General features: G+C 40.9%; 2 protein-coding genes across 2 annotated transcripts in view; one reads left to right on the top strand and one right to left on the bottom strand.

The window, feature by feature from the left end:
• The window catches only part of LOC126378404 (gastrula zinc finger protein XlCGF26.1-like), a 92,045-nt gene that overhangs the window by 39,955 nt on the left and 26,719 nt on the right, over positions 1-25,371 (top strand). The gene's annotated exons all lie outside the window — the stretch shown is intronic.
• Positions 803-24,954, bottom strand: LOC126378566 (chaoptin). Its single transcript, XM_050027007.1, has 20 exons — positions 24,812-24,954; positions 23,880-24,152; positions 22,773-22,942; positions 21,153-21,305; positions 20,100-20,203; positions 19,013-19,111; positions 16,835-16,936; positions 15,932-16,076; positions 14,994-15,248; positions 14,353-14,525; positions 13,335-13,538; positions 12,141-12,248; positions 10,192-10,318; positions 9,337-9,536; positions 8,348-8,432; positions 6,661-6,856; positions 5,530-5,607; positions 4,993-5,190; positions 3,222-3,480; positions 803-2,918 (listed from the first exon to the last, which is right to left on the bottom strand). The coding sequence occupies exons 1-20, from the start codon at positions 24,831-24,833 to the stop codon at positions 2,480-2,482; spliced, it is 3,390 nt and encodes a 1,129-aa protein (XP_049882964.1). The 5' UTR covers positions 24,834-24,954; the 3' UTR covers positions 803-2,479.

Below are 25,371 nucleotides of genomic sequence, written 5' to 3'. Positions count from 1 at the left end.
CTCAACACACCCAGGACTGGAACTCCTACACTCCAGAATGGACCCCGGACTCTAACTACCACACCATATCAAAAACCCACGATGATAAACCAGAGTACAATGGTCCTTATTTGCCCGTTGAAAACAGGAGCAAAAACCATAAAAAGAAGTTTTGATAATTAATTAATTAACAAGGGACTTTCTAGGCTACGTTCCTCGAAAACAATATCATCATCATCATCATCATCAGCCGTATGACGCCCACTGCTGGGCATAGGCCTCCCCCAAGGATCTCCACGACGATCGGTCCTGCGCTGCCCGCATCCAGCGGCTTCCCGCGACCTTCACCAGATCGTCGGTCCACCTTGTAGCGGGCCTACCCACTGAGCGTCGTCCGACACCGACATAGCTCGGAGAATTGCAAAGCTGAAGTGGCAGTGGGCAGGATACATAGCGAAGAGAACCGATGGCCGCTGGGGCGGAAAGGTTCTAGAAAACAATATAAAATAAATCAAATCAAATCATTTATTCGCATAGGATTGGTGGTTTTGTAAAACAGTTGATAGGTTTTATGTTCCAAGTATCACATGGTCCGCTAAAATTTAAGTTAAAATTATAGACTATATTATTGTTATTGGTTATTATTAGAGATGCGCCGAGTAACACTTTTGCCGAGTAACGAGTACCGAGTTTTATTCGGCTCAATTAATGCGTGGCTCTTAAATTGATGATGATGAAAGTCAATAAAATGCATTTATTAGAAAATAAAAATATATTTCTTTTTATTAAATAATTATATAAAACACTACAAAATGGACGGATTTCATTTTTCCTTATAACCTATGTGTATAAAAATAAAAAATCAAGAAAAAATAAAAAATATGTCATAGACAAAAGTTGCAACATTACAACTAGATATTCTTGTATATAAAAAAAATGTATCATTTTATCGAGACAAAAAAAATATAAAAAATATATAAAAAAATTGAGCTCAAAATCACAACACAATAAAAAGTTAAAGCATAATATTTTGTGATGTATTTTTTTATATAATAATGTATAAAAAATAAAAATAGGAATTAATAAAAAAATCACATATGGCAGTGATAATACTTTTGGAATGTATTTTAGGAAACATTCTCCACTAAACTCTAGTGGAGCAGCGTGGTGGAGTATGCTCCATACCCCCTCCGGTTGATTGAGGTGAGGCCTGTGCCCAGCAGTGGGATCTAAGCTGATAGTCATTATCATAGTGTTTAATAGTGTACAGTCACGAGCATTAATATGTATACACTTTGGTACCATGTCACATTAACTTTTTTGACAAATTGAACTGTAAGTCTCACTAAATGTCAAATATGTTAGTGCGACAGAGTCCTAAAGTGGGTACATTATATTGCTCATGACTATACACTATTATATAATAGTGTATTTTGAGATTCTATACAAAAAAAATACATTTTCGTAGAAAAGTATATACAGGGTGTTAGTATTAACGAACACTGAGGGGAATGATTCAGACCATGATTCTGAGTTGATATCAAGTGCAATTTTTCGTCGTAATCGTAACGAAAATTTTGAGGTAGTTTTACTACTAACACCCTGTATACAAAAAAAAATGTCATCATTATGCCAACGTTAGGGGTGTAGTGGTTAACACGCTCGTCCCGGCTTGACAAGTGCTGCGGGTACAAGTCCCGTCCGAGTCAGATATTTTTTCGATTGAATTTACTCTCTGCGAGTTTCTTTAAGTATCGGTTACAAAAACTAAAATTCTTTACACAAAAAAATTGTCTTTGATATTGAGGTAACCAAAGGTAAACAAATAACGTCAACATCTTCTCCCTAACCTGTATTGGGCTGGTTTTCCCTTCGCGGGTTGGAAGGTCAGACAGGCAGTCGCTTCTGTCAAAAACCGGACCTGTCAAATTTTCAGGTTAGGTAACCGTATGGTATAGGAAGACCCGGTATGCTCAATCCTATGACAAGCCACCATTGCTAGCCCTATGATGACGTAAGTGTTACCATTATATTGGTATCTCCAACATTCCAACGACGTAAATTTTATTATGGAAAATTAAGTGAAGTACTGACTAATGTATTTAATTACTACTCCTTGTCACATTTATATAAAAATCATTAAAACTGTAAGTAAATCTTTTACTAAAAGCTCAAAATTTCCTTGCAAAGTAAATATAATTATTGGTCGTGGGTAATTTATTTTTTACAAAATGGCTACGCAGGGTTGGATGACGTCAGCTGGGCTAACCTTGAAATGTTAGCTGTCAGTTTTGAGCATACCTGGGGGCTTAGCACCGTAAGCGCGCGCCTCTTTCTCGCCTCGACATACCGTCACTCTCTCACAGTACTGCACAGAAAGGGACAGACGATCTCTGTCGCGGCGAGAAAGAGTCGCGTGCTTACGGTGCTAAGCCCAAAGGTTTTCTTATACCATGTGAAAAACGAGATAACAGTAAGGAGATGATAATGAATTTTAGTTTTATAACTCCAAATCGGCTAACCGTCTAAAACATACACCCAGAAATATACATAACGTTATTAATATCGAGTCGCTTACCAGCCCTAAGACACTATTTGAAAACCAGCTGTACTTAACCTTTTTTTTAGTCAACCTTCTTTTATCAACTGTCAATTTTTTCGGCCATGACTCGAAGTCTTTTGGGACACTTTGGCATTGGCTTTTGAACCATTTTCGGCCAAAGCCTTTGGAGTTTTTGGCCTGAATACAAATTTCAAGGGTGCCATTTTTCAAGTCTGTTTTTAAATTATCTTCTATTGGAATAGTTAGCGAGCGCAAATTGTAGGAAATGTTGTTAGTGTACATTAAATCGTTTTTATCGTTCCGTATATAAAGATAGAAGTCTGCAATGTCGTCTGTTGTCCTCACATACCAATGTGCGTAGATTGACGATTGGGAACTGAAAAAAAAAATAAAGAATTAAAACATGGACTATCTGCAGGCAGCTTTTTCATTCGGCGCTTATCGCTATCGACCCACTAGGAGTATGAAACTCAAAAAGTATAAAACTGAAAAACAAACACAAAAAAATTCATGAATTTTACGACTGAAAATTCCACTTGATATCAACTCAGAATCATGGTCTGATTCATCAACCCCCTGAGTATTCGGTACGATGTCACTAACACCCTGTATACCTCTACCTACTACCCCTCATGGGATACAGGCGCTATGTTAACCCTAAAAAGGAAAGGACACTTACTACTGAACATCTCTAAACGCCAAATCCGGTTCTGACTCCAGCTCGAACTCTTCATAACCCTTCATCTTGTCACTCAGCTCCACGCTGCTTGCACAGAGCAGTCTTTCTTCATCGACTTGATAAAGAACCTCGTTGGCCAAAGTGGGGGGTTCCGAGCAGGTCAGGTTGGTGTAGGGGGAGGTGGGGATGACGTGGGTGGGAAGTCGGGCCAGGTAGTGCTTGAGGGGGCGCGTGAAGCAGTCGCAGCTTAAGATGTTACCTGGGGTAAAAAAAACATTACATAAACTATTTTAAGTTTACGCGGTTAATGGTGCTAATTCCCGTAAACACCATCTAATTTTATTTTAAGTTATATCTGTCTTTTTCTTATCCGACGAAAAGGAAAGGGACGGGTAATCGACAAGCATAAAATTTATGGCACACAGGTCAAGATTAAGCACAAATCTAAACCAACCGTCTAAAAAATTAACATTGGCTAATAACCCGACAGAATTATGTTGACAGCACACGTGAAACAATTTGCATACCAGCGAGATACCTTTTTAATTCGCCCGGGTTATTCATTCTTTACTCATCCTTCCTAAAATTAAGAGCTGTCAATCATCCGTCCCTTTCTTTTTTGGCGGATAAGAAAAATCAGGTATAACTTAAAGTAAAATTAGGTGTCTGCAGGAATCGGGGCCATTATCATAATTAAAACACATAATAACGGGTTCTTACCGCGTTTTTTGGGAGTCTCATATCCCTGATTTAAACACGGTAAGAACCCATTATTATGTGTTTTAATTACATAAACTTACACCTATTTCCCACTAGTCTAAGCAGAGACTATGGAATTTAAAGAAAAGAGAGAAAAAACATTTATTTTCAAACTTAAATTAAATTTAAATTAAATTAAATTTAAGATAATATAAATTTAAAAAAATAACTAAAAAAGAGTTTGTGATTTGTCTTTTCAGAGGTATGTTCGCAAGGAATGCAATATTAATAGTGGTGCATCTAGACAATCATAAGATTAAAACGTTAACAGTCATCAGCTTCAGGGGAATGAGGTTCCTGAGGGGATTCAGGGGAATGAGTTTCCTGATGTAACGAGGTCTCAGGGCCGCGTTATCAATCGTTTTATACACGCATGCGGTGCAATAAGTAGTACTAAACCTGTGTTCCGAACGATATTCTAGCTATACTTAAGATAGAAGCACCTATGTCACTGGCATAAAAGTATTTAATAGTTTGCAAAATTGTATTAAATCACTGGATGGCCGTCAATTTAAAAGAAATCTAAAGGAGTGGCTAGTGGACAAGTGTTTTATGACTTGCATGAGTACTTCGGTTTAACATAGTGAATTTGTCGGAAATGAAATGAAATTGATTGTAGTAAATGGGTGAATATCAAAATGTGCCAGGTTTGGTGGCGAACTGTCATATGGTTTTTTCATGAAAGTTTGGGTTCCGACATGAAAAGGGATCCAAAAGGATCCTTTTTCATGTCGGAACCGAGGATCCTTTTGGATCTTTTTCATGTCGGAACCCAATTTTTCACGAAAGAGTGGTGTGAAATTTCGCACCAAACTTGAAATTTTGATATTCACCCAAATGTGGTCATACGTCGGAGTATATTGTTAAGTTTAAATTACCTACTAAATCTATTGTACCTCTTAATATTTTACGTCCGTAAAGGGCAAACTGTTGATACCTTTTGAAATGTACCACCCAGTGTACACAGACAATAAACAATTATCTTATGTTGTCAAAAAAAAATAGAAATTACCTTCATAATAAACCGTTGTTCCTTCAAGCAAGACTTTCCTCACCAAAGCCGGATCAAAAGTCGTCAATTGATTATTCCTTATGTCCAATATTTTGAGGCGTTTCGCCTTTGACAAGTTGTCTATGGGTAGAGTCTGTAGTATGTTGTTTTGTAGGTACAAATGTGTTAAATTCTCTGGTAGGTTGAACTTTAAGTCCGCTGTAAAAAAAAAATACATTGTTTTAAGTTTACGCCGTTATTATCATAATTAAAACACATAATATCGGGAGTCTCATATCCCTGATTTAAACGCGGTAAGAACCCGTTATTATGTGTTATAATTAAAAAGAAAAATATTGTGTATAAACCCAAAACATTCCTCTCTTCCCTTCAACGTTGCTGTGCCCCACAGGGTCCATGTTTTAGTTCCTATGCCTATGTAACACCCCATTGTACTACATGGAATACAATGAATAATTGACAATTAAATTGAATTGAATCGTATTACCGCCTACATTTTTAGTATCTAGTTTTTATCCTCATTGATAGAATACTTACAAGTTCTCGATATCAAATCCTTAAGTTTATTATTCGACAAATCCAAAACTTCTAGGGATGTCAAGTTGCCCAGCACATCTGAAAATAATTCAATAAATAATGGCCCCGATTCCTGCGGACACCTCCTAATCTTATTTTAAGTTATACCCGTCATTTTCTTATCCACCGAAAAGGAAAGGGACACAACTTAATTTTAAAACGAATGAATAACCCGGGCGAATAAAATAGGCATCTCGCTGGTATGCAATCCGTTTGACGTGCTGTCTACTTAACTCTGTCGGGTTATTGGCCGATGTAAAATTTTTAGACGGTTGTTTTGGATTTCTGCTTAAAATTGACGTGTGTTCCATAAATTTTATGCCTGCCGATTACCCGTCCCTTTCTTTTTCAGCGGATAAGAAAATGACAGGTATAACTTAAAATAAAATTGGTTGGCGTCTGCAGGAATTAGCACCATGCTCCATATATCCGGTTGATTGATGGGAGGTCTGTGCCCAGAGTGGGAAGTATGACATATGTAAATGTTGACGCGCGTTTCGCGCTCACTTGGCCCTCCCAACCTCTTTCTTCTATTCCGTGGTCACTTATTTAGTCATATATTTAGATCAACTTACTGTTCCATTATCGCTAAGGTATTTGTCTATGATCTGTATGAGATCCAAGGGCGGTATGGGACGTTAAGTTACTCAGTCATTAAGTGAGTCATTCATTCAGTCAGCCACTCATTCAGTGACTCAGTCATTCAATCCGTCAGTCATTTAATCAGTAACTCATTCAGTCATTCATTCACTCAGTCGCTCATTCAGTGAGCCACTCTTTCAGAGGAGTCATTAATTTAGTGAGTGACTCATTTAGTGGCTCACTCATTTATTCAGTCAATCATTTATTAAGTCACTCGTTCAGTAAGTCACTCATTTATTTAGTCACTAATTCAATGAGTCACTCATTCAGTGAGTCACTCATTCAGTGAGTCACTCATTCAATGAGTCACTCATTCAGTGAGTCACCCATTCAGTGAGTCACTCATTCAACCATTCACTTATTTAATGAGTCACTCGTTCAATCATTCACTCATTCAATGGGTCACTCATTTAGTCACTCTCACTTTTTCTTATATTTAGATCAACTTACTGTTTCGAATATCATTGATAGTATTGTTGGCGAGGTTCAGCCTCTTGACTTTCTGCGCACCCTGCGTGATGTCCAGCGTGATGACTGGTATACCATTATGACTGAGGTCTATGTCCATCAGCCTGTATGGGACCCAGGGGCTGTATGGAAACATCTTCTTTGTAAGGAAGCCAAAGTTGTTGTGGCTCAAGTCTATCTGTAATTGGAGATACAATAAAATCAACAAACATGTTTGTTTTTTTTTTTTTGAATTTTTGGCCTGGTTAGGCCACGTCTTCATTTTGGAGTTGGTTCCAGCAGACACATGGAAATATGCACTTATATTTTTTGAAATGTTTTCTTAATGTAATTATAAATGGGTAGGAAACACTTCACATTTTTTAATAAATCTTTAAGGCGGCATACCAAGGCGGTATTTGGTAATATTTCACTTAATTCACTGGCAAGGATGATCAACATACAAGTCGAAAATCAAATGTCAAATGCGTTTATTTTTTTTTTGTTTTGGTTTTCCCCGAAGGGTAAGGCAAAGGGAACTATGCCCATACAGCCATGTCTTACGTATTCTCTTTCTTAATGATTAATGAAATGATTAAAGTTGATGGTGATGAAACCTAAGCCCCCACCCTCGGAGTAGACTCCTACTCCGAACCCCAAACGAATTAACTCAAAAGTCCGCATAAACTTTCAAGTTATGAAGCGGCTTCCTGGCACGAAGCGAAAATAGGCAGATACACTTTGTTTATTGAATACTCCGATATAATAACACTCGCGAATGTCTTCCGACTAACTTAATGCGATCATTAACCACAAAACACCACTTCGTATTAATTATTTAGATTATTCAATGAAGAAAGCAACTGTCCCGTTCCCGTTTCCACGAATGTATTTACACGAATACACGTTTATTTTGAAAAAATCACGTGGCCTGAAACATCTCTCAAAGTTTTCGTTGCGATGTCACTAACACCCTGTATATAAAATCATTAAAACTGAGTTTAAGTATTTATCTTTACTTCTTATCGTGTGGGTTGTGAAGTGGAATACCAACCTCATCAACCCTGATGTCAGGGTTATTATTGAGCCGCCAAAGGCCCCTGACGTGACTCATGTAACGATTACTCACATCAGTAAGTAGTAACCGGGATCAACGATCATCATAAGATCATCTGACTTTCGGACAATCAGGTGATCAGCCGATAACGTCCTAACCAAACTTCTTCTATCGTGTGGGTTGTGAGGTAGAGTACCAACCTCATCAACCCTGGTGTCAGGGTTACTACTAAGCCGCCAAAGGCCCCTGACATGGCTCATGTAACGACTACTTACTTACATCAGTAAGTAGTAACCGGGACCAACGGCTTAACGTGCCTTCCGAAGCACGGATCATCTTATTTTCGGACAATCTGGTGATCAGCCAGTAATGTCCTAACCAAACTAGGGATTACAAAGTAATTATTGTGATATTTCCCCACCGGGAATCGAACCCGGGACCTCCGGATCGTGAGCCCAAACGCTCAACCACTGGGCCACGGAGGTCGTCCTAACCAAACTAGGGATCACAAAGTGATTTTTGTGGGATTCGAACCCGGGGCCTCCGGAACGAGAGCCCAACGCTCAACTACTGGACCACGGAGGCCGTAGTAATATAATAATCTTTACTAATTTATAGTAATTTAGGTCTTACCTTTTCCAAAGACAAACAGTCGTCCAGTAGTCCATGGGTCTTGTTGTCAATTTTCTCCAACTGATTGTGAGACAGATCTAAATGTCTGAAACAAGCATAAGAACTAGGCTAATTTCCAACTAGTCAAATCAGTTACATTTTACTAAACCGGTTAACCGATTTTTACGGTTCGGTGGTGTGTTAATGAAACTGTTTATTAAAACATATATTTGGAGCACTGCACTCTATGGAAGTGACACGTGGACTATGTCACAGAGACAGAGAGAGGTTGGAAGCGTTTGAGATGTGGTGTTGGGGAAGGATGGAGTATATACGCTGGACTGAAATGGTGTCAAATGAAATTGAAGAAAAGAGAACCTTTTTTTTTTTTTGACGTGACTTATTGTAGATTTGCCGCAGATGGCATCCCTCTCACCCGGTACAACGTTTAAGACAACAGGCCTGAGGGTGCCCAGTTGGGCGCGAACCTCGGCTCAGGGCGTCGTCTGAAAGGAAAAATATTTGAAAGAATTAATCGACCCTAGTGGGTCGATAGCGATAAGCGCTGAATGAGGGAAATCGTCGACCACGCCGGCGGGGTCGGTATCGGGGACCTGAAGTGTTTGGTGTCGCGAGCTGATTGGCTGCCTCTATGGCTAGAGTAATCGGGTCGTCGGGATCGTATATTACGTCCTTCGGAAGCCGATACAAAAAGAGAACCATATTGAAGACTATAGAGAACCGGAGAGGAAATATGATTGGCCACCTGATACGACACGATTCATTTATAACAAACATCATAGAAGGAAAAATTTAAGGGAAGAGAGGAAGGGGTAGACCTAGGAGAACATTTATGAAACAAATAAAAGAGAAGGTGCAGGTCGTGTCGTATCAGGAGGTGAAGGTTTTGGCGGGAAGAAGAGAGGTATGGCGATTACTCCACCGCCAAGAGCGCAGCTCTTAAATAAAGAGAGAGAGAGAAAGAGAGGTGTGTTAAGAAGATGGTTCACCTCAAAGCCACCAGTCCTTTAAAAGCCTCATTGGGGATATGAGACAACTGGTTGTCGCTAAGCGTGAGATGCAGTAACTGTTGCAACCCTTGGAAGCTGCGTTGCTCGATGCTGGAGATCTGGTTGTGGCCAAGGTTCAGTTGGAAAATGGTTGGGAGGTTGCCGAACGCAGCACGCGTTAGTGCTGTTATGTTGTTGTGCTGGAAGACGAGACGGGTGGTTCATAACTGTATACTATAGGCTGTTTATACAGGGTGTTAGTGACATCGTAACGAATACTGAGGGGGATGATTCAGACCATAATTCTGAGTTATAATATCAAGTGGCATTTTCATTTTAACTCAGAATAATGAGCTGAATCATCCCTCTTAGTATTCGTTACGATGTCAATTACACACCGTACAAGTACATACAGGTAGCCATACAAGGAGGTATGGGTGTTAGTGACACCGTAACGAATACTGAGAGGGATAATTCAGACAATGATTCGGAGTTGATATCAAGTGGTACTTTCCTGTCGGAAAATTCATGAATATATTTGTTTTTTTTAATTATTTTCAGTTCCATACTCATGCGACGAAAAACTTCCACTTGATATCAACTCAGAATCATGGTCTAAATCATCCCTCAAAGTTTTCGTTGCGATCTCACTAACACCCTGTAAGTTTGTATGTATGAAACAACTCAAAAAAAATAATTAAATCACATTAAAAATTAAATATGAGACTCCGATTGCAAGTGACATGTGTAATATCGGGAGTCTCATATCCCTATTTTAAACGCGATAAGAACCCGTTATTATGAGTTTTAATTACGATAATAACCGCGTAAATCTAAACAAAATAAAAAAAATACCTGCAAATACAAATACTGAAGGCTTGTCAACGTGTTGAGCGCCTGCCACGGGGGGCGGGTGACGTTGTTGGCAGACAGGTCCAGGTGCTGAAGCGTCAACAGGCTGGAGAAGCTGTCTCCTGATAACCTGCAGAGGTCTCGACTTTAGCATACATGATTTTAGTTTTTATAGCACCCTAACCCCATGATTGCATGGCATGGCATATATTTACTATTCCTAATAATCGTTACGCATAAAAGGCATTAGGCATTACTATTTACACATAATATAATTAAGCATAAACACTTAAGCATAAATTCATACCTATTTAAATAAACATGTTGGCGGCCTAGGGGTGGCCCAAGGGCCCTAACCTACTATTACACTATGGTATCCAAGTTAAATGTGATATACCTACAAGAATAGGGCAAACATCATTAGGCTTAACAAGCATTATGCTAAGTAAAATAGTTGTTGACAATTGCAACATAAAAATACCTTTTAAAAAAAGGTTATAAAAAAATATAAATTCTTTACTATTTTTAAATTAATTTTGTATTCATCGAACTTCTCTTATTGTCGGACGTGTTTGTAATGTTTGTAATTATCTACTTAAACCGAATTATATACGAAGTGGCAAAACAATCAGCGTTTCCTTTAATACAGTTTGCGAGTGGTGAAATAATCAATCCACACACATCTAAACAATAGTATGACAAATAACCATTATGCCAAAAGACGATTATGACTAAAAAAAATATGCCTAATCGGTTATGCTTAATTAAAATAGGACAAACAACATTATGCGAAAAAATGGGTCCCAAAATAAACTTGTAGCAGAGTACAAACTCTGCACATACTGGCCTTTCGTTCTGACCATCATCATTTTAAACTACGAAATTCTCATTCCATTCCGCATTTCCTTTCATTTTACACTCTTTTGACTCACTGCATCCCCGACCTTCATTAAAACAACACAAGTGTATTATACTGTTTAGGGCTGTGCCCTCTAATTCTTGATTCTTTTGTGAAGTGTGTATATTGTGAACTATGTATATTCCTATCCTGTTTGAGAAGTTTTTTTAATAAACTGTATATATTCCTGCTTGCTGCTTGCTTCTAATTTATCATCGTTATCACCAATCACTCCCCTAATTTAATTGTGCTGTTGCAGTGTTATTACCTATTCTCTATTAATATTTATGCATACCTAATATATAATTACATAAAACATAAACTGCCTATATACGTCCCACTGCTGGGCACAGGCCTCCCCTCAATCAACCGGAGGGGGTATGGAGCATACTCCACCACGCTGCTCCACTGCGGGTTGGTGGAGGTGTTTTTACGGCTAATAGCCGGGACCAACGGCTTAACGTGCTTTCCGAAGCACGGAATCATCTTACTTTTTCGGACAATCAGGTGATTCAAGCCTGAAAAGCCCTTACCAAACAAAGGACAGTTTCACAAAGTGATTTCGACAATGTCCCCATCAGGAATCGAACCCGGACCTCCAGATCTTGAGCCTAACGCTCTAACCACTAGACCACAGAAGCCGTCGGAATATATAATTGTTCAAATATATTTTGTTTATATATGTAACTCTATCTGATAGATACCTACATTGTTTATTTGCGCTATGAGTCATGTCAGCTTCGCGGGGGATCCAACAGACGGAAAATTAAGGAGCGACTGAAAAACAGCGTCTGTTTCTTCGGAAATAGACACAATGCTGAGTTCGTGTCCTATTCACTGCTGTGCCACATTATGTACTGAGTTTTAAAAATTGTTTTATGATATTTTGTTGTTTTTACTCTGTTTGTAACATTTCGTATGTAATGTGTCACAATTTGTTGAATAAACATTTTCTCTCTCTCTCTCTCTCTCTCTCTCTCTCTCTCTCTCTCTCCCTACTCTGCCGGCACGTCGGGATACCATATCCTCACCACCCAGCGTGCTGCCAACTTACCCATCCCCAAGGTTATTGTTGGAGAGGTTCAGCCGCAGCAGCGCGTTCATGCTGGGCCAAGTGTTGGCCTTGATCTCCGACAAGTTGTTGTACGCGAAGTTCAGCTCTCTGAAACAACATCACTGTGTCACGCTAATATCCTGGCGGGGCAGAGCTTCCCGTGTATAGTAGTGTCACACCCCGGACGTCAGTAGTGGCTGTTGCGGGACCAACGGCTTAAAGTGCCTTCCGAAGCACGGATCATCTTACTTTCGGACAGTCACGTGATCAGTCTGTAATGTCTTAACCAAACTAGGGACCACAAAGTGATTTTTCTGATTTGTCCTCACCGGGATTTGAACCCGGGATCTCCGGATCGTGAGCCCAACGCTCAAACCACTGGACCATGGAGGCCGTTAAAAAAATAATTAAAAAAATAGACAATTGTAATCAGTACAACAGGCGGCCTTATTGCTAAGGTAGCAATCTTTCATATTCCTAAAAACCAATAAAGAAAAATAAAATAATTTTAGTAGGTTAAAAGTATACACCTCCGTGGTCTAGTGGTTAGAGCGTTAGGCTCACGATCTGGAGGTCCGGGTTCGATTCCCGATGGGGACATTGTCGAAATCACTTTGTGAGACTGTCCTTTGTTTGGTAAGGACTTTACAGGCTTGAATCACCTGATTGTCCGAAAAAGTAAGACGATTCCGTGCTTCGGAGGGCACGTTAAGCCGTTGGTCCCGGCTATTAGCCGTAAAAACACCTCCACCAACCCGCATTGGAGCAGCGTGGTGGAGTATGCTCCATACCCCCTCCGGTTGATTGAGAGGAGGCCTGTGCCCAGCAGTGGGACGTGTATAGGCAGTTTATGTATACACATAGTATATATTAGGGAATACAATCCCGAATCAAGATCGTAATATGTAGCAAATTAAAATGTTGTGTAGCACATTACAGGCTGATCACCTGATTGTCCAAAAAGTAAGATGATCCGTGCTTCGGAAGGCACGTTAAGCCATTGGTCCCGGTTACTACTTACCGATGTAAGTAAGTAGTCGTTACACGAGCCACGTCAGGGGCCTTTGGCGGCTCAATAATAACCCTGACACCAGGGTTGATGGGGTTGGTAATCCACCTCACAACCCACACGATAGAAGAAGAATATTTTAAGTGCAATAAAGTGTTTTCGTATTGTAAGAATTTTGTGCTCACCCCAAACTGATAGGTATTTGGAAGATCCTCTCGAGCTGGTTGTGGCTGATGTCCAAGGTTCTGCAGCTGGCCAGCTTGGCTAGACTCCCCCTGGAAACATCTCTCAACTTGTTGTACGACAAATCCAGCTCCAACACCGTTGGCAATGTTCCGAAACTCGCTGGTTTAATCACTTCCATGGCGTTGTGGCTTAGATTGAGGAATCTGCAAACGAATACGTACTAAAATGAACAACATCACGCCTACATCTCCAAAGGGGTAAACAGAGGCGTGTAGTATTAACAGGGTGCGAGCCAATTGTCATTAACTTAACTTAAACAGCCTATATACGTCCCACTGCTGCGCATAGACGTCACCTCAATCAACCGGAGGGGGTATGGAGCATACTCCACCACGCTGCTCCAAGCTGCCGCTGCTGTTGGTGGAGGTGTTTTTACGGCTAATAGCCGGGACCAACGCGACGTCTTAACGTGCCCTCCGGAGCACAGAATCATATTACTTTTTCAGACAATCAGGTGATTCAAGCCCTTACCAAACAAAGGACAGTCTCACAAAGGGATTTCGACAATGTCCCCATCAGGAATCGAACCCGGATCCGGATCTTTTTTTTTCTTTCTTGATCTCCAGAACGATCTGGAGTCCAGTGCTTGAGCGTTGTGCTCACGATCCGGAGGCCCCGGGTTCGAATCCCGGTGGGGACACATCACAAAAATCACTTTGTGATTGCTAGTTTGGTTAGGACATTACAGGCTGATCACCTGATTGTCCAAACCTAAGATGATCCGTGCTTCGGAAGGCACGTTAAGCCGTTGGTCCCGGTTACTACTTACTGATGTAAGTACGTAGTCATTACATGAGTCATGTCAGGGGCCTATGGCGGCTCAGTAATAACCCTGACACCAGGGTTGATGGAGTTGGTAATCCACCTCACAATCCACACGATAGAAGAAGAAATCTATTAATTACTGGTGTATATTAGAGTTGTTTCTTGTTTCTGTCCCTGTCCCTCCCTACTGACCTGAGCGAGAAGAGGTTCTGGAACACAGCATGCGCTATTTCTGTTAGCATATTGTATGAAATGTCGACAGTATGCAGCTCGTACAGCTTTGGGAACGCCAGTTTTGGTATACTCCTGATGGAGTTGTGAGACGCATTCAGCACTCTAATACCTGTCATGTTGTGGATCGGTATCTGAAATGATATATAATATTTCATTACATATGTATATAGTTAGTGACATCGTAACGAATACTGAGGGGGATGATTCAGACCATCAGCGGATTTTCCTGTCGGAAAATTCATGAAAATTTTAAATTATTTTCAGTTCCATACTTTTGTTACGGAAAATTCCACTTGATATCAACTCAGAATCATGATCTGAATGATCTGAACAGTGGCTGCAAGTTGTCTTTGATTACTTGTGGCTCTGCCCACCCCATTTGGGATTACGGGCGTGAGTTTATGTCCTGAAAAGTCCTTACGAAATAAAGGACAGACTCACAAAGTGATTTTGACAATGTCCCCATCGGGAATCGAACCCGGACCTCCAGATCGTGAGCCTGATGCTCTAACCACTAGACCACATAGGGGGATACATATATGCAGCTCATTATTCTGAGTGGAATTTTCTATCGCAACTGGAAAAGATTTAAACCTCACCTGTGCAAAGTCTTCAAACTCATTATAGGTTACGTCAAATTCATTAGCGTAGCTGTTTTCATCAAACGCATTTCTACTGATTTCTCGCAGTTTATTATGGCTCAGATCCAACAATGTCATATTGTTACAATTCTGAAATGCGCCAGCTTCTATTATACTTAGATCGTTATGTGATATGTTCACTACGGCTAAGTAAAGATCTGTGAACGCTTGCTTTTCAATTATAGTTATGTTGTTTTCTGCTAGGTTTATTATCTGGAAAAGAAAAATGACGGTTAATAATTCTTGTCTCAAAAGTTGTGAGACCAAATACAAAAATATATTTTATTCAATAGGAAACTATAGAGGATGTATGCATACTATTAGCCATGGTATAAGAAGAACAAAAAAAAACAAAAAAAATGGGGGTTAAAATGGCCTCCGTGGTCTAGTGGTTAGAGCGTTAGGCTCACGATCTGGAGGTCCGGGTTTGATTCCCGATGGGGACATTGTCGAAATCACTTTGTGAGACTGTCCTTTGTTTGGTAAGGACTTTTCAGGCTTGAATCACCTGATTGTCCGAAAAAGTAAGATGATTTCGTGCTTCGGAGGGCACTTTAAGGCGTTGGTCCCGGCTATTAGCCGTAAAAACACCTTCACCAACCCGCGTTGGAGCAGCGTGGTGGAGTATGCTCCATACCCCCTCCGGTTGATTGAGGGGAGGCCTGTGCCCAGCAGTGGGACGTATATGGGCTATTTATGTTATGTTATGTAAAATGGCCACACCGAAGCAATTCATCTAAGAAAGCAATACTGCTATTTGACAGATGAATTGCTTCGGTGATATGCTTCGATGAGACCATTTGAACCCCCTAGATATGCTCATAAGTGACAGCTAACATTTCAAGGTTAGCTCTTGCCCCTTCCATCCTGGAAAGCGCGAACATGTATGCCCTCACCTCAGCGTATTTGACCTGCTGGAACATCTGGTAGTCGACCTTGGTGATGTGGTTCCTGGCCAGGTCAACGGTACCTATCCTGGTCACTGACGCGAAAGTACCGCGGCCTATCTCCGATATATCATTGTCTTGGAGGTAGAGACGCCTGAAAAGATTAAAAAAGGCATTTTCGACAGTTGTTTGATAACAACAAGAGTCATAGGAGCCGTGGTAGCCCAGTTGGTGGAACGCTTACCTCTCACTTTGAAGTCGCAGGTTCGAATCCAGCACAGATCTAAACCAATGATTGTCGAATTTGTTTTCGAATTCATGTTTGGATCGAAAATCAGCGGTGAAGGTAAACATCGTGAGGACACCCACATTCCCGAGAAATGCATTTTCGGAGGTATAATGTGACTATTCAAAATTCTAGATTAAATAAATTGAAAAAACATGATTTTTGCGACGGAAAATTCCACTTGATATCAACTCAGAATCATGGTCTGAATCATCCCTCAAAGTTTTCGTTACGATGTCACTAACACCCTGTATTCATCTTTTATGTATACGTTTTTACAATAAAATACCAGATAATATTTTAAATTTGTCAGAAAATAAGTTTAAAGCTCATGTGAAGCTTACTTTATGTAAAAAAGCTTATTATAAGATTAATGACTACCTAAATGATAAAAATATCTGGTATTGAATGTGTTCCTCTAGTTATTAAATAACTTGTAATGTATACCCTCATTGATTTAAAAGATGTGTTGCTGTTGCAGTTTCTTATCATTTCTTCTCCTCAGCAATAACACCTTGGGAAATGACGTAAATTCAAAAATGTTGGCCTTCAACAAGTTTATCCATGATAATTACGTTGAATAAATGATTCTGATTTCTGATTCCACTTGTATTGTAAATATTTACCTCAGGAACCTCATTCCTCTGAAGCTGTTGACGTCCAGCTTTTTAATCTTGTTGTTGTCCAGATGGAGTACTTTCAATATAGTATTCCTCGCGAACATACCTCTGAAATGACAAATCACAAACACTTTTAGTTCATCACATCAGTAATAGGCTACTTGACAACCTAGTCAAATGAGATACTTTTTACGAAACGTCAAAACGAAAGTTTTCTTTGGAGTTTGTATGGAAATACTGTCCTGTGACGTCATCAATAGAAGCTGTCAAACGTCGTACTCATTGTTGCTTAATACATAAATAAAATTCGAAAATAAGACGAAAAGTAAAATTATACATTGTTTTAAGTTTACGCGGTTATTATCATAATTAAAGCACATAATAACGGGTTCTTACCGCGTTTAAATGGGGATATGAGACTCCCCGGAATGGGAGTCCCCGGAATGGGAGTCTCATATCCCCATTTAAACGCGGTAAGAACCCGTTATTATGTGCTTTAATTAAAGTAAAATTATATTGAGTTTTCATTATCTTAGACTGGCTTCTATTTCTAGATTATCTTATCTTATTTAGCCTATACGATCCCACTGCTGGGCAAAGGCCTCCCCTTGATTTTTCCACTCCTCTCGACTTTGTGCGATCTCCGGCCAATCCTTGCGATAAGCATTGAGGTCGTCACACCATCTTTTACGCGGTCTGCCTCGACTTCTAAGCCCGCCCTGAGGTATCCAGTGAGTAACGCCTCGTGCCCACCGCTCCGGATGCATCCGACAAACGTGTCCGGCCCAGTCCCACTTCAGTTTGGCGGACTTTTTCCCTACATCAGTGATACCCGTTTTGGATCGCAGTGTAGTGTTTCGCACGCGGTCGATTCGTCTAACGCCTAGGATACTGCGTTCCATTGCTCTTTGGCAGACCTTGAGCTTGGACTTTTGAGATGCTGTCAGTGACCATGTTTGGGCACCGTAGGTTAGGATCGGCAGGATACACATGTCGACGAGCTTACGTTTCAATGAAAGGGGGAGATCCCCCTTCATTAGATGCTTTAGTGACCAGTATTTCTAGATTAGCATTTTATAATTTATCTTTGACCAAGTCAAATACCCAATTTAAGCCACGCTCTTGTCGGTGTAGAATTCTCCATGCTACTTTTTAGGGTAAAATAGGGTAGTGGTTTCCCTCTTGCCTTGCGCCCCAAAACTTCTGCTTTTGCTGCTTCTTTCTTGATTCTGTCTTTTTAGTTATTAAACTAGAATAAAATAGTTTTACTGAACTCCGTCGCCCAATATTTGAGCGTTGGGCTCACGATCCGGAGGTCCCAGAGTCGAATCCCGGTGGGGACATATCACAAAAATCACTTTGTGATCCCTAATTTGGTTAAGATATTACAAAGTAAGATGCTCCGTGCTTCGGAATGCATGTTAAGCCGGTGGTCCCGTTTACTACATACTGTTGTAAGTACGTAGTCGTTACACGAGTCACTTCAGCGGCCTTTGGCGGCTCAATAATAACCCTGACACCAGGGTTGATGGGGTTGGTAATCCACCTCGCAACCAACGATTCAACGCGCCTTCACGATTCAAGTCTAAACAGTGTTCGAAGGGGGTGAGGTAAACCTAGCTCAGCCGCTGGTGGGGAGCGGAGAGTTGCCGTTCTATACGGTTCTATAGTATAGCCGGTTCTATAGTATAATTCCTTATTCTATGCTCTAAACAAAGAGATTTCTTTCAGCTGACCTCTTTCTTCCATTCCGTGGGTAAAAAAAAAATAGATGGTGTTGTTGGCAACACCAACACGCGCGCGCATGCGCGATACAACAAAGGACCAGATGACACTTCTCGACAGACTCCGCCGCCGCCGCACGCGCGCTTATCGATAAATTCGTCATACTAATTATTTCGCTGTAATCTTTAAATACATTTTTATACTTGTATTTCTCTCTCTCTATTTAAGAGCTGCGCTCTTGTCGGTGGAGTAACCGCCATTCCTCTCTTCTTCCCGCCAAAACCTTCACCTCCCGATACGACACGACCTGCACCTTCTCTTTTATTTGTTTCATAAATGTTATCCTAGGTCTACCCCTTCCTCTCATACTTGTTTTTAACGTTGTTTAATTTAATAAATAGTCAACAAACAGTCTACTAAACAGGCGTCTACTGGTATCAGCGCCAATATTCATCTTACCTGGGCATATCTCCAATGAGGTTGTGGCTAACGTTACACCAGCCGAGTTTAGTGAGGTCGCCTATATGAGACCCGTCCAATTTTGTGAGGTTGTTATAACTGAAACGTTAAGGTTTAAGGGTTAATTGGTAATGTATAACAGCCTCTGTGGTTTAGTGGTTAGAGCGTTAGACTCACGATCTGAAGGTCTGGGTTCGATTCCCGATGGGGACATTGTCGAAATCACTTTGTGAGACTGTCCTTTGTTTGGTAAGGACTTTTCAGGCTTGAATCACCTGATTGTCCGAAAAAGTAAGATGATTCCGTGCTTCGGTGGGACGTTAAGCCGTTGGTCCCGGCTATTAGACGTAAAAAAACACCTCCACCAACCCGCATTGGAGCAGCGTGGTGGAGTATGCTCCATACCCCCTCCGGTTGATTGAGGGGAGGCCTGTGCCCAGCAGTGGGACGTATATAGGCTGTTTATGTTTGTATGTTGCTATGTATGTGTTAGTGACACCGTAACGAATACTGAGGGGGATGATTCAGACCTTGATTCTGAGTTGATATCAAGTGGAATTTCCCGTCGCAAAAGTATGGAATTGAAAATAATTTAAAAATACATGAATTTTGTGATACAGATAATACAATATAAGTTATCTACTAAACGATTACGTTGCCTTACACTGCAAATGTTGTGTGCACCTATAATTGGCTTATGTAACAGTCTAATTCCTGATGTAACTTTTATTTTATTTAATGTTTTATTATATACATCTGTCTCTCTCTCTTTATTTAAGAGCTGCGCTCTTGTCGGTGGAATAATCGCTATTACTCCATAGATAGGGCGTGTAGAACGGTGGTTGCCCCAATCGCCTTCCGTTCCGCAGTACACCGACCAATTTCTCAATCGGTGATGTTCTGGCTAGAGCCCTACAAGAATCCATTTTGGGCCTCCAACCAGTATTGATACCGCTGCTGCCCGGCATCAGGGGTGCGCTTTTGAAGTAGCGGCGCCTACTCGCTACGTCACAAGATCGTCATAGAACCTAAGTAGCATGTAAGCTGTTGGTCTACCTTTTTAAAAAATAAATAAATAAATAAATACCTCAAATCAAGTACTTCAGTATCTCTCAACCCCTTGAACTGACTCCTCTTGAGCGCGGCCAACCTGTTTCCATGCAGATCAAGCGTTCGCAACTTTTTTAAATTCTGAAAAAAAGATCATCACGCCTTGTCAGCGCCTAACGGCTTCCGCGGTTCAGTGGTTGAGCGTTCGGCTCACGTTCCGGAGGTCCCGGGTGGAATCTCGGTGGGAATGTACAGGCTGTTAGTGACATCGTAACGAATCTAAGGGAGATGATTCAGACAATAATTCTGAGTTGATATCAAGTGGAATTTTCCGTCGCAAAATTCTGATTTTTAAAATTATTTTCAACTAATTTTGCGATGGAAAATTCCACTTGATATTCACTCAGAATATTCAGCTGAATCACCTCTCTCAGTATTTGTTACGATGTCACTTACAAGTTACAACCCATACAAGTACATACATGTAGTCATACAAGTACGTATGGGTGTTAGTGACACCGTAACGAATATTGAAGTGGATGATTCAGACCATGATTCTGAGTTGATATCAAATTGAATTTCCTGTCGGAGAAGTCATGAAAATTATACTATTTTTTTAAATTATTTCCAGTTCTGTACTTTCGCGACGAAAATTCCACTTGATATCAACTCAGAATCATGGTCTGAATCATCCCTCACAGTTTTCGTTACGATGTCACTAACACCCTGTATACATCTAGTGGCGGTATATATCATGTGATCCTCCAAACATAAAACGTACCAACTGTTTGACAAAACCATGAAGGCAATGCGAATTGCCTGAACGAAACAGTAAACAAAACCGGAACCAACGGCTTAACGTGCCTTCCGAAGCACGGATCATCTTACTTTTTGGACAATCAGGTGATCAGCCTGTAATGTCCTAACCAAACTTTGCTTTACCAAGCTTTGTGATCCCTCAAAGCGATTTTTGTGATATGTCCCCACCGGGATTCGAACCCGGGACCTCTGGATCGTGAGCCCAACGCTCAACCACTGGACCACGGAGGCTGTTCCCACTACTCTGCCGGCATCGTGCACCAGTACTTACCTGAAAAGCCTCCGGCGGCATATCAGCTATCAACCCATTGACCAGATGTAACTTCTCAAGCCGGCCTGCCGCCTCGCTCCCAGCGAAGATGTCTTTAGACAACTTGGTCATAACATGGCCGTCTATTGACAGGATTGACAGGTTGCCTAGGATCTGAAATCGGAGGGGTTGAGTGGTTATTGAGGAGCTCGGTGGCGCAGCGGTAAACGCGCTCGGTCTGCGATTGTTGAAGTTAAGCAACTTTCGCAAAGGCCGGACATAGGATGGGTGACCACAAAAAAAAGTTTTCATCTCGAGCTCCTCCGTGCTTCGGAAGGCACGTTAAGCCGTTGGTCCCGGCTGCATTAGCAGTCGTTAATCCATCCGCACTGGGCCCGCGTGATGGTTTAAGGCCCGATCTCCTTATCCATCCATAGGGAAGGCCCGTGCCGCATCAGTGGGGACGTTAATGGGCTGATGATGATGAAGCGGTTATTACGTTTTCCAAGGACCCCGGACACTTCATACAAAACACTACACACAGACACTACACATTGACGTTATCATACACGCGCATCTGTGTGTGTGACGTCTGACGCCATACGATTGGAGACTAAAGTGAGACCGAGGGGGTGAGGTAAACCTAGCTCAGCCGCTGGTGGGGAGCGGAGAGTGGCCGTTCTATACGTAGTATTATTCCTTATTCTATGCTTTAGTCTAAATGGCCGTAAGCATAAAATCACTTTGTGATCCCCTTTTTGGTTAGGACATTACAGGCTGATCTGATTGTCCGAAAGTAAGATGATCCGTGCTTCGGAAGGCACGTGAACATGAATTCGAAAACAAATTCGACAATCGACGTTCAAAAAGCGCTAACTTTGTAAGCCAATTTTGAAAAATAAATATTTTAGAATTGTAAATTTTTGAATCATTGGTTTAGGCCTGTGCTGAATTGGAACCTGCGACCTCTAAGTGAGAGGCAAGCGTTCTACCAACTGGGCTACCACAGCAATTTGACATTTGCTCAAATATAAGTGCGCTGTTGCAGTTTCTTATCATTTCTTCTCCTCAGCCGTAACACGTTGCGAAATGACGTAAATTCAAAATATTACATTGACCTTCAACAAGTTTATCCATGATCTTCTTCTATCGTGTGGGTTGTGAGGTGGAGTACCAACCTCATCAACCCTGGTGTCAGGGTTACTATTGAGCCGCCTAAGGCCCCTGACATGGCTCATGTAACAACTACTTACTTACGTCAGTGGTCACAATAGATCTGTCAAGGTCGCAGAGATCTCGCGGGCTGTATTCAGTCCGGCCCTCACAACTCTCAAATAATAAAGTAGTAACAGGGACCAACGGCTTAACGTGCCTTCCGAAGCACGGATCATCTTACTTTCAGATAATCAGGGGATCAGCCTGTAATGTCCTAACCAAACTAGGGCCCACAAAATATTTTTTGTGATATGTCCCCACCGGGAATCGAACCCGGGACCTCCGGATCGTGAGCCCAAAGCTCAACCGCTGGACCACGGAGGTCGTTTGTATCCATGATAATTATCCATTGGATAAATGATTCTGATTTCTGATTCCAATATTGCTTTTTAGATGAATTAACTTTTTAACCTCCCTGCTACTTACCTTAAAAGCCTCTTTAGGGAACTCATCTATCAAAGTGTTGATCATGTAAAGTTCTTGCAAAGTCCGGTTCACTCCAGCGAAGGCATATTGGTCTATCGTCTTTATTGGAGTGTCTTCAATGCGGAGCACTCTCACTTCTGACCTATGGAGAAGGGGACCATAGAGGTGGGCTGGAAAAAACATACATATACATTATTTGACGCCTCAAAAAGAATATAGATGGCGCTGTACAAAAAAAAAATTCATTCATTTTGTGTAAATTACAAAATGTGCTTAGACTTTGTGTCCATTTTTTTTTTGTTTAACGTGTTACCTGATTACCTTACAGGTTTCAACTGAAAACCAGCGTCATAGTCTAGGCTATGGCATTATGCTGAGGTGGAACCGTTTCGGCATACATTCAAAACTGTATTATTTTATGTTAATTATGTTAAAACAATAAGTATGTCGAATAAATATTTTTTCTTTCTTTCTGTAGTTTTTCCTTCGTTTAACCTTCAAATTTCGTGGATGCATCAACAGACATGCATCTTTTTATCATTGTTTTCGGGTATGTATCGGACCCAACTAGTTGGCCACCTAGTTCCGCTCACATGCAACAGATGGCGCCACATTCAATAATACAGTCTTCAAGCAGTCGTGAAACGCGATATCGAAGTTTACACAGCAAGACGCATATAGGTATACAACTTCTAACACAACACTGTTGGATCGTCGATCCCTAGTCACACTACTGACTTGTGGCTAGCGGGGTACTATGCTCAGTTCGGTACCCCGATAACATCCTTTGGCGACAGCACACCCCCGCCGCCAAAGGTATAGATGACCCTTTTTATTACACCCAGTCACAATTACATCATCCACCCATTATTATTCTGATCAAAATAAAGAGAAGCAATATAGGTAGCAACATAATTCTATACATAATATGAGCCAAATATCAAGCAACAATTATTTTTATATAATGCTTCTGCGATTACATTGTATTTTGGAATAATTATGTACCAACTGCATGTCTGACCTTCCAACCCGCGAAGGGAAAATCAGCCCAATACAGGCTGTTCTATAAATAAATAAATAAAATAATATTGCATAGTGAATACTTACAAATTTTGCATTCCTTGAACAACAATCTTTCAATTGGCAACCCCAAACCGGCAATGTTGCCCAGCCCAACACTGAGTGCGGCCAATCCTGTGTTCTCACACCGCACAATCAGACCTGTATCGGTCCCTTTTTCGCACACACACGGGAATAAGAGGCTCTTGTCTGTCTCTTTCGGGCACGGGTACTTTGGGCCAGGAGGTACATATTCCGAATTTGAGAATGCCAGTGTTGCCAGGATAAAAAATATGGTGACCATTTTGGTGGGGTAGTGATCTGGAAAAATATTTGGAAATAGTGCAGTGAGTATGGAGCATACTCCAATCTGCTCCACTGGAGGGGTCAGTGGGGAAGCACCAAAAGATTTCCTATTTTAACATAAATATAAGCGTATGGATGGGGTCTTTTGGTAAAGACATTGCAGGCTTAAATCACCTGATTATTATATGAAAAAGTAAGATGATTCCGTGCTTCGGTGAGCACGTTAAGCCGTTGCTCCTGGCTATTAGCCGCAAAACACCACCACCTCGCAGTGGAGCAGCGTGGTGGAGTATGCTCCATACCCCCTCCAGTTGTTTAAGGGGAGGCCTGCGCCCAACAGTGGGACTTATATAGGCTGTTCATGTTATGTTATAAAGAAAGCTGTCGACAAAAATGTCCTTGGCAGCTAATAAGCCCACCGCAGTAGGAAGTAAAAAATTACACTAACTTTAGTACCTACTTTGTCGAAGGTCAAAAAACCTGTTTCTTTTGCAATAAAGGAATCAATCTCAAGTGCGTTGCGATTTATTAACGCGGTTAATGAGCTCTGACTAATTAGCACTACAATATCACCTTAAGAATGCGTAATCATTCAGAAAATCAAACTATAAATTGCATATAAACAAAAGTTACACAAAACTTTCACCACACAAAAACACATTTTAGGCAATTACCTGCTAGTAATACTTGATGCATCGTGAACTATAGCAAATCTTGCAGCATAAGAGCAGTTTTTGATGATTGTAACATAATAATTACGTGTTAAAACACGCAATATTTTTCTTAGAAAATTCTGCGTAACAACCCCACCATGGTCAACCAAGAAACTAACGATAGACAATAAAGACTTTAGACATTTCGCTTAAAGTTGCCAGGCAAAAAATGTACCATAAAGAACGCAACATCACATTAACTGTCAATTTTGGTAGAAATCATATTTTTCACCACACATTTTTGTACATTTCATTGAAAACAGTGCACAGCGTGTAAGTATTGAAAAACAATTCAACAAGCTCAAAGCGAACTTCGAAAATGGGTCCCAGAATAAAAAGGAAGCAGCGCAAGGAACGGTTTAAATGCGATGAACCCGGTGGCGAACGATTTCATGCAACAGTGGAAGATGTATTCAGATATAACTGGTGGGAAGTATTTTGCTTCCCGTACATTATGTGCGCTAGAATATGGGAATGTTGCGTCTCACTGTGTGCTGGCACGAATCAGTGCTTTATCTACT

The sequence above is a fragment of the Pectinophora gossypiella genome, chromosome 26 (assembly GCF_024362695.1).
Source record: "Pectinophora gossypiella chromosome 26, ilPecGoss1.1, whole genome shotgun sequence".
Classification (NCBI taxonomy): domain Eukaryota; kingdom Metazoa; phylum Arthropoda; class Insecta; order Lepidoptera; family Gelechiidae; genus Pectinophora; species Pectinophora gossypiella.
The sequence above is the reverse complement of the archived record's forward strand: the minus strand, read 5'-3'. Positions and strand labels throughout refer to the sequence as shown.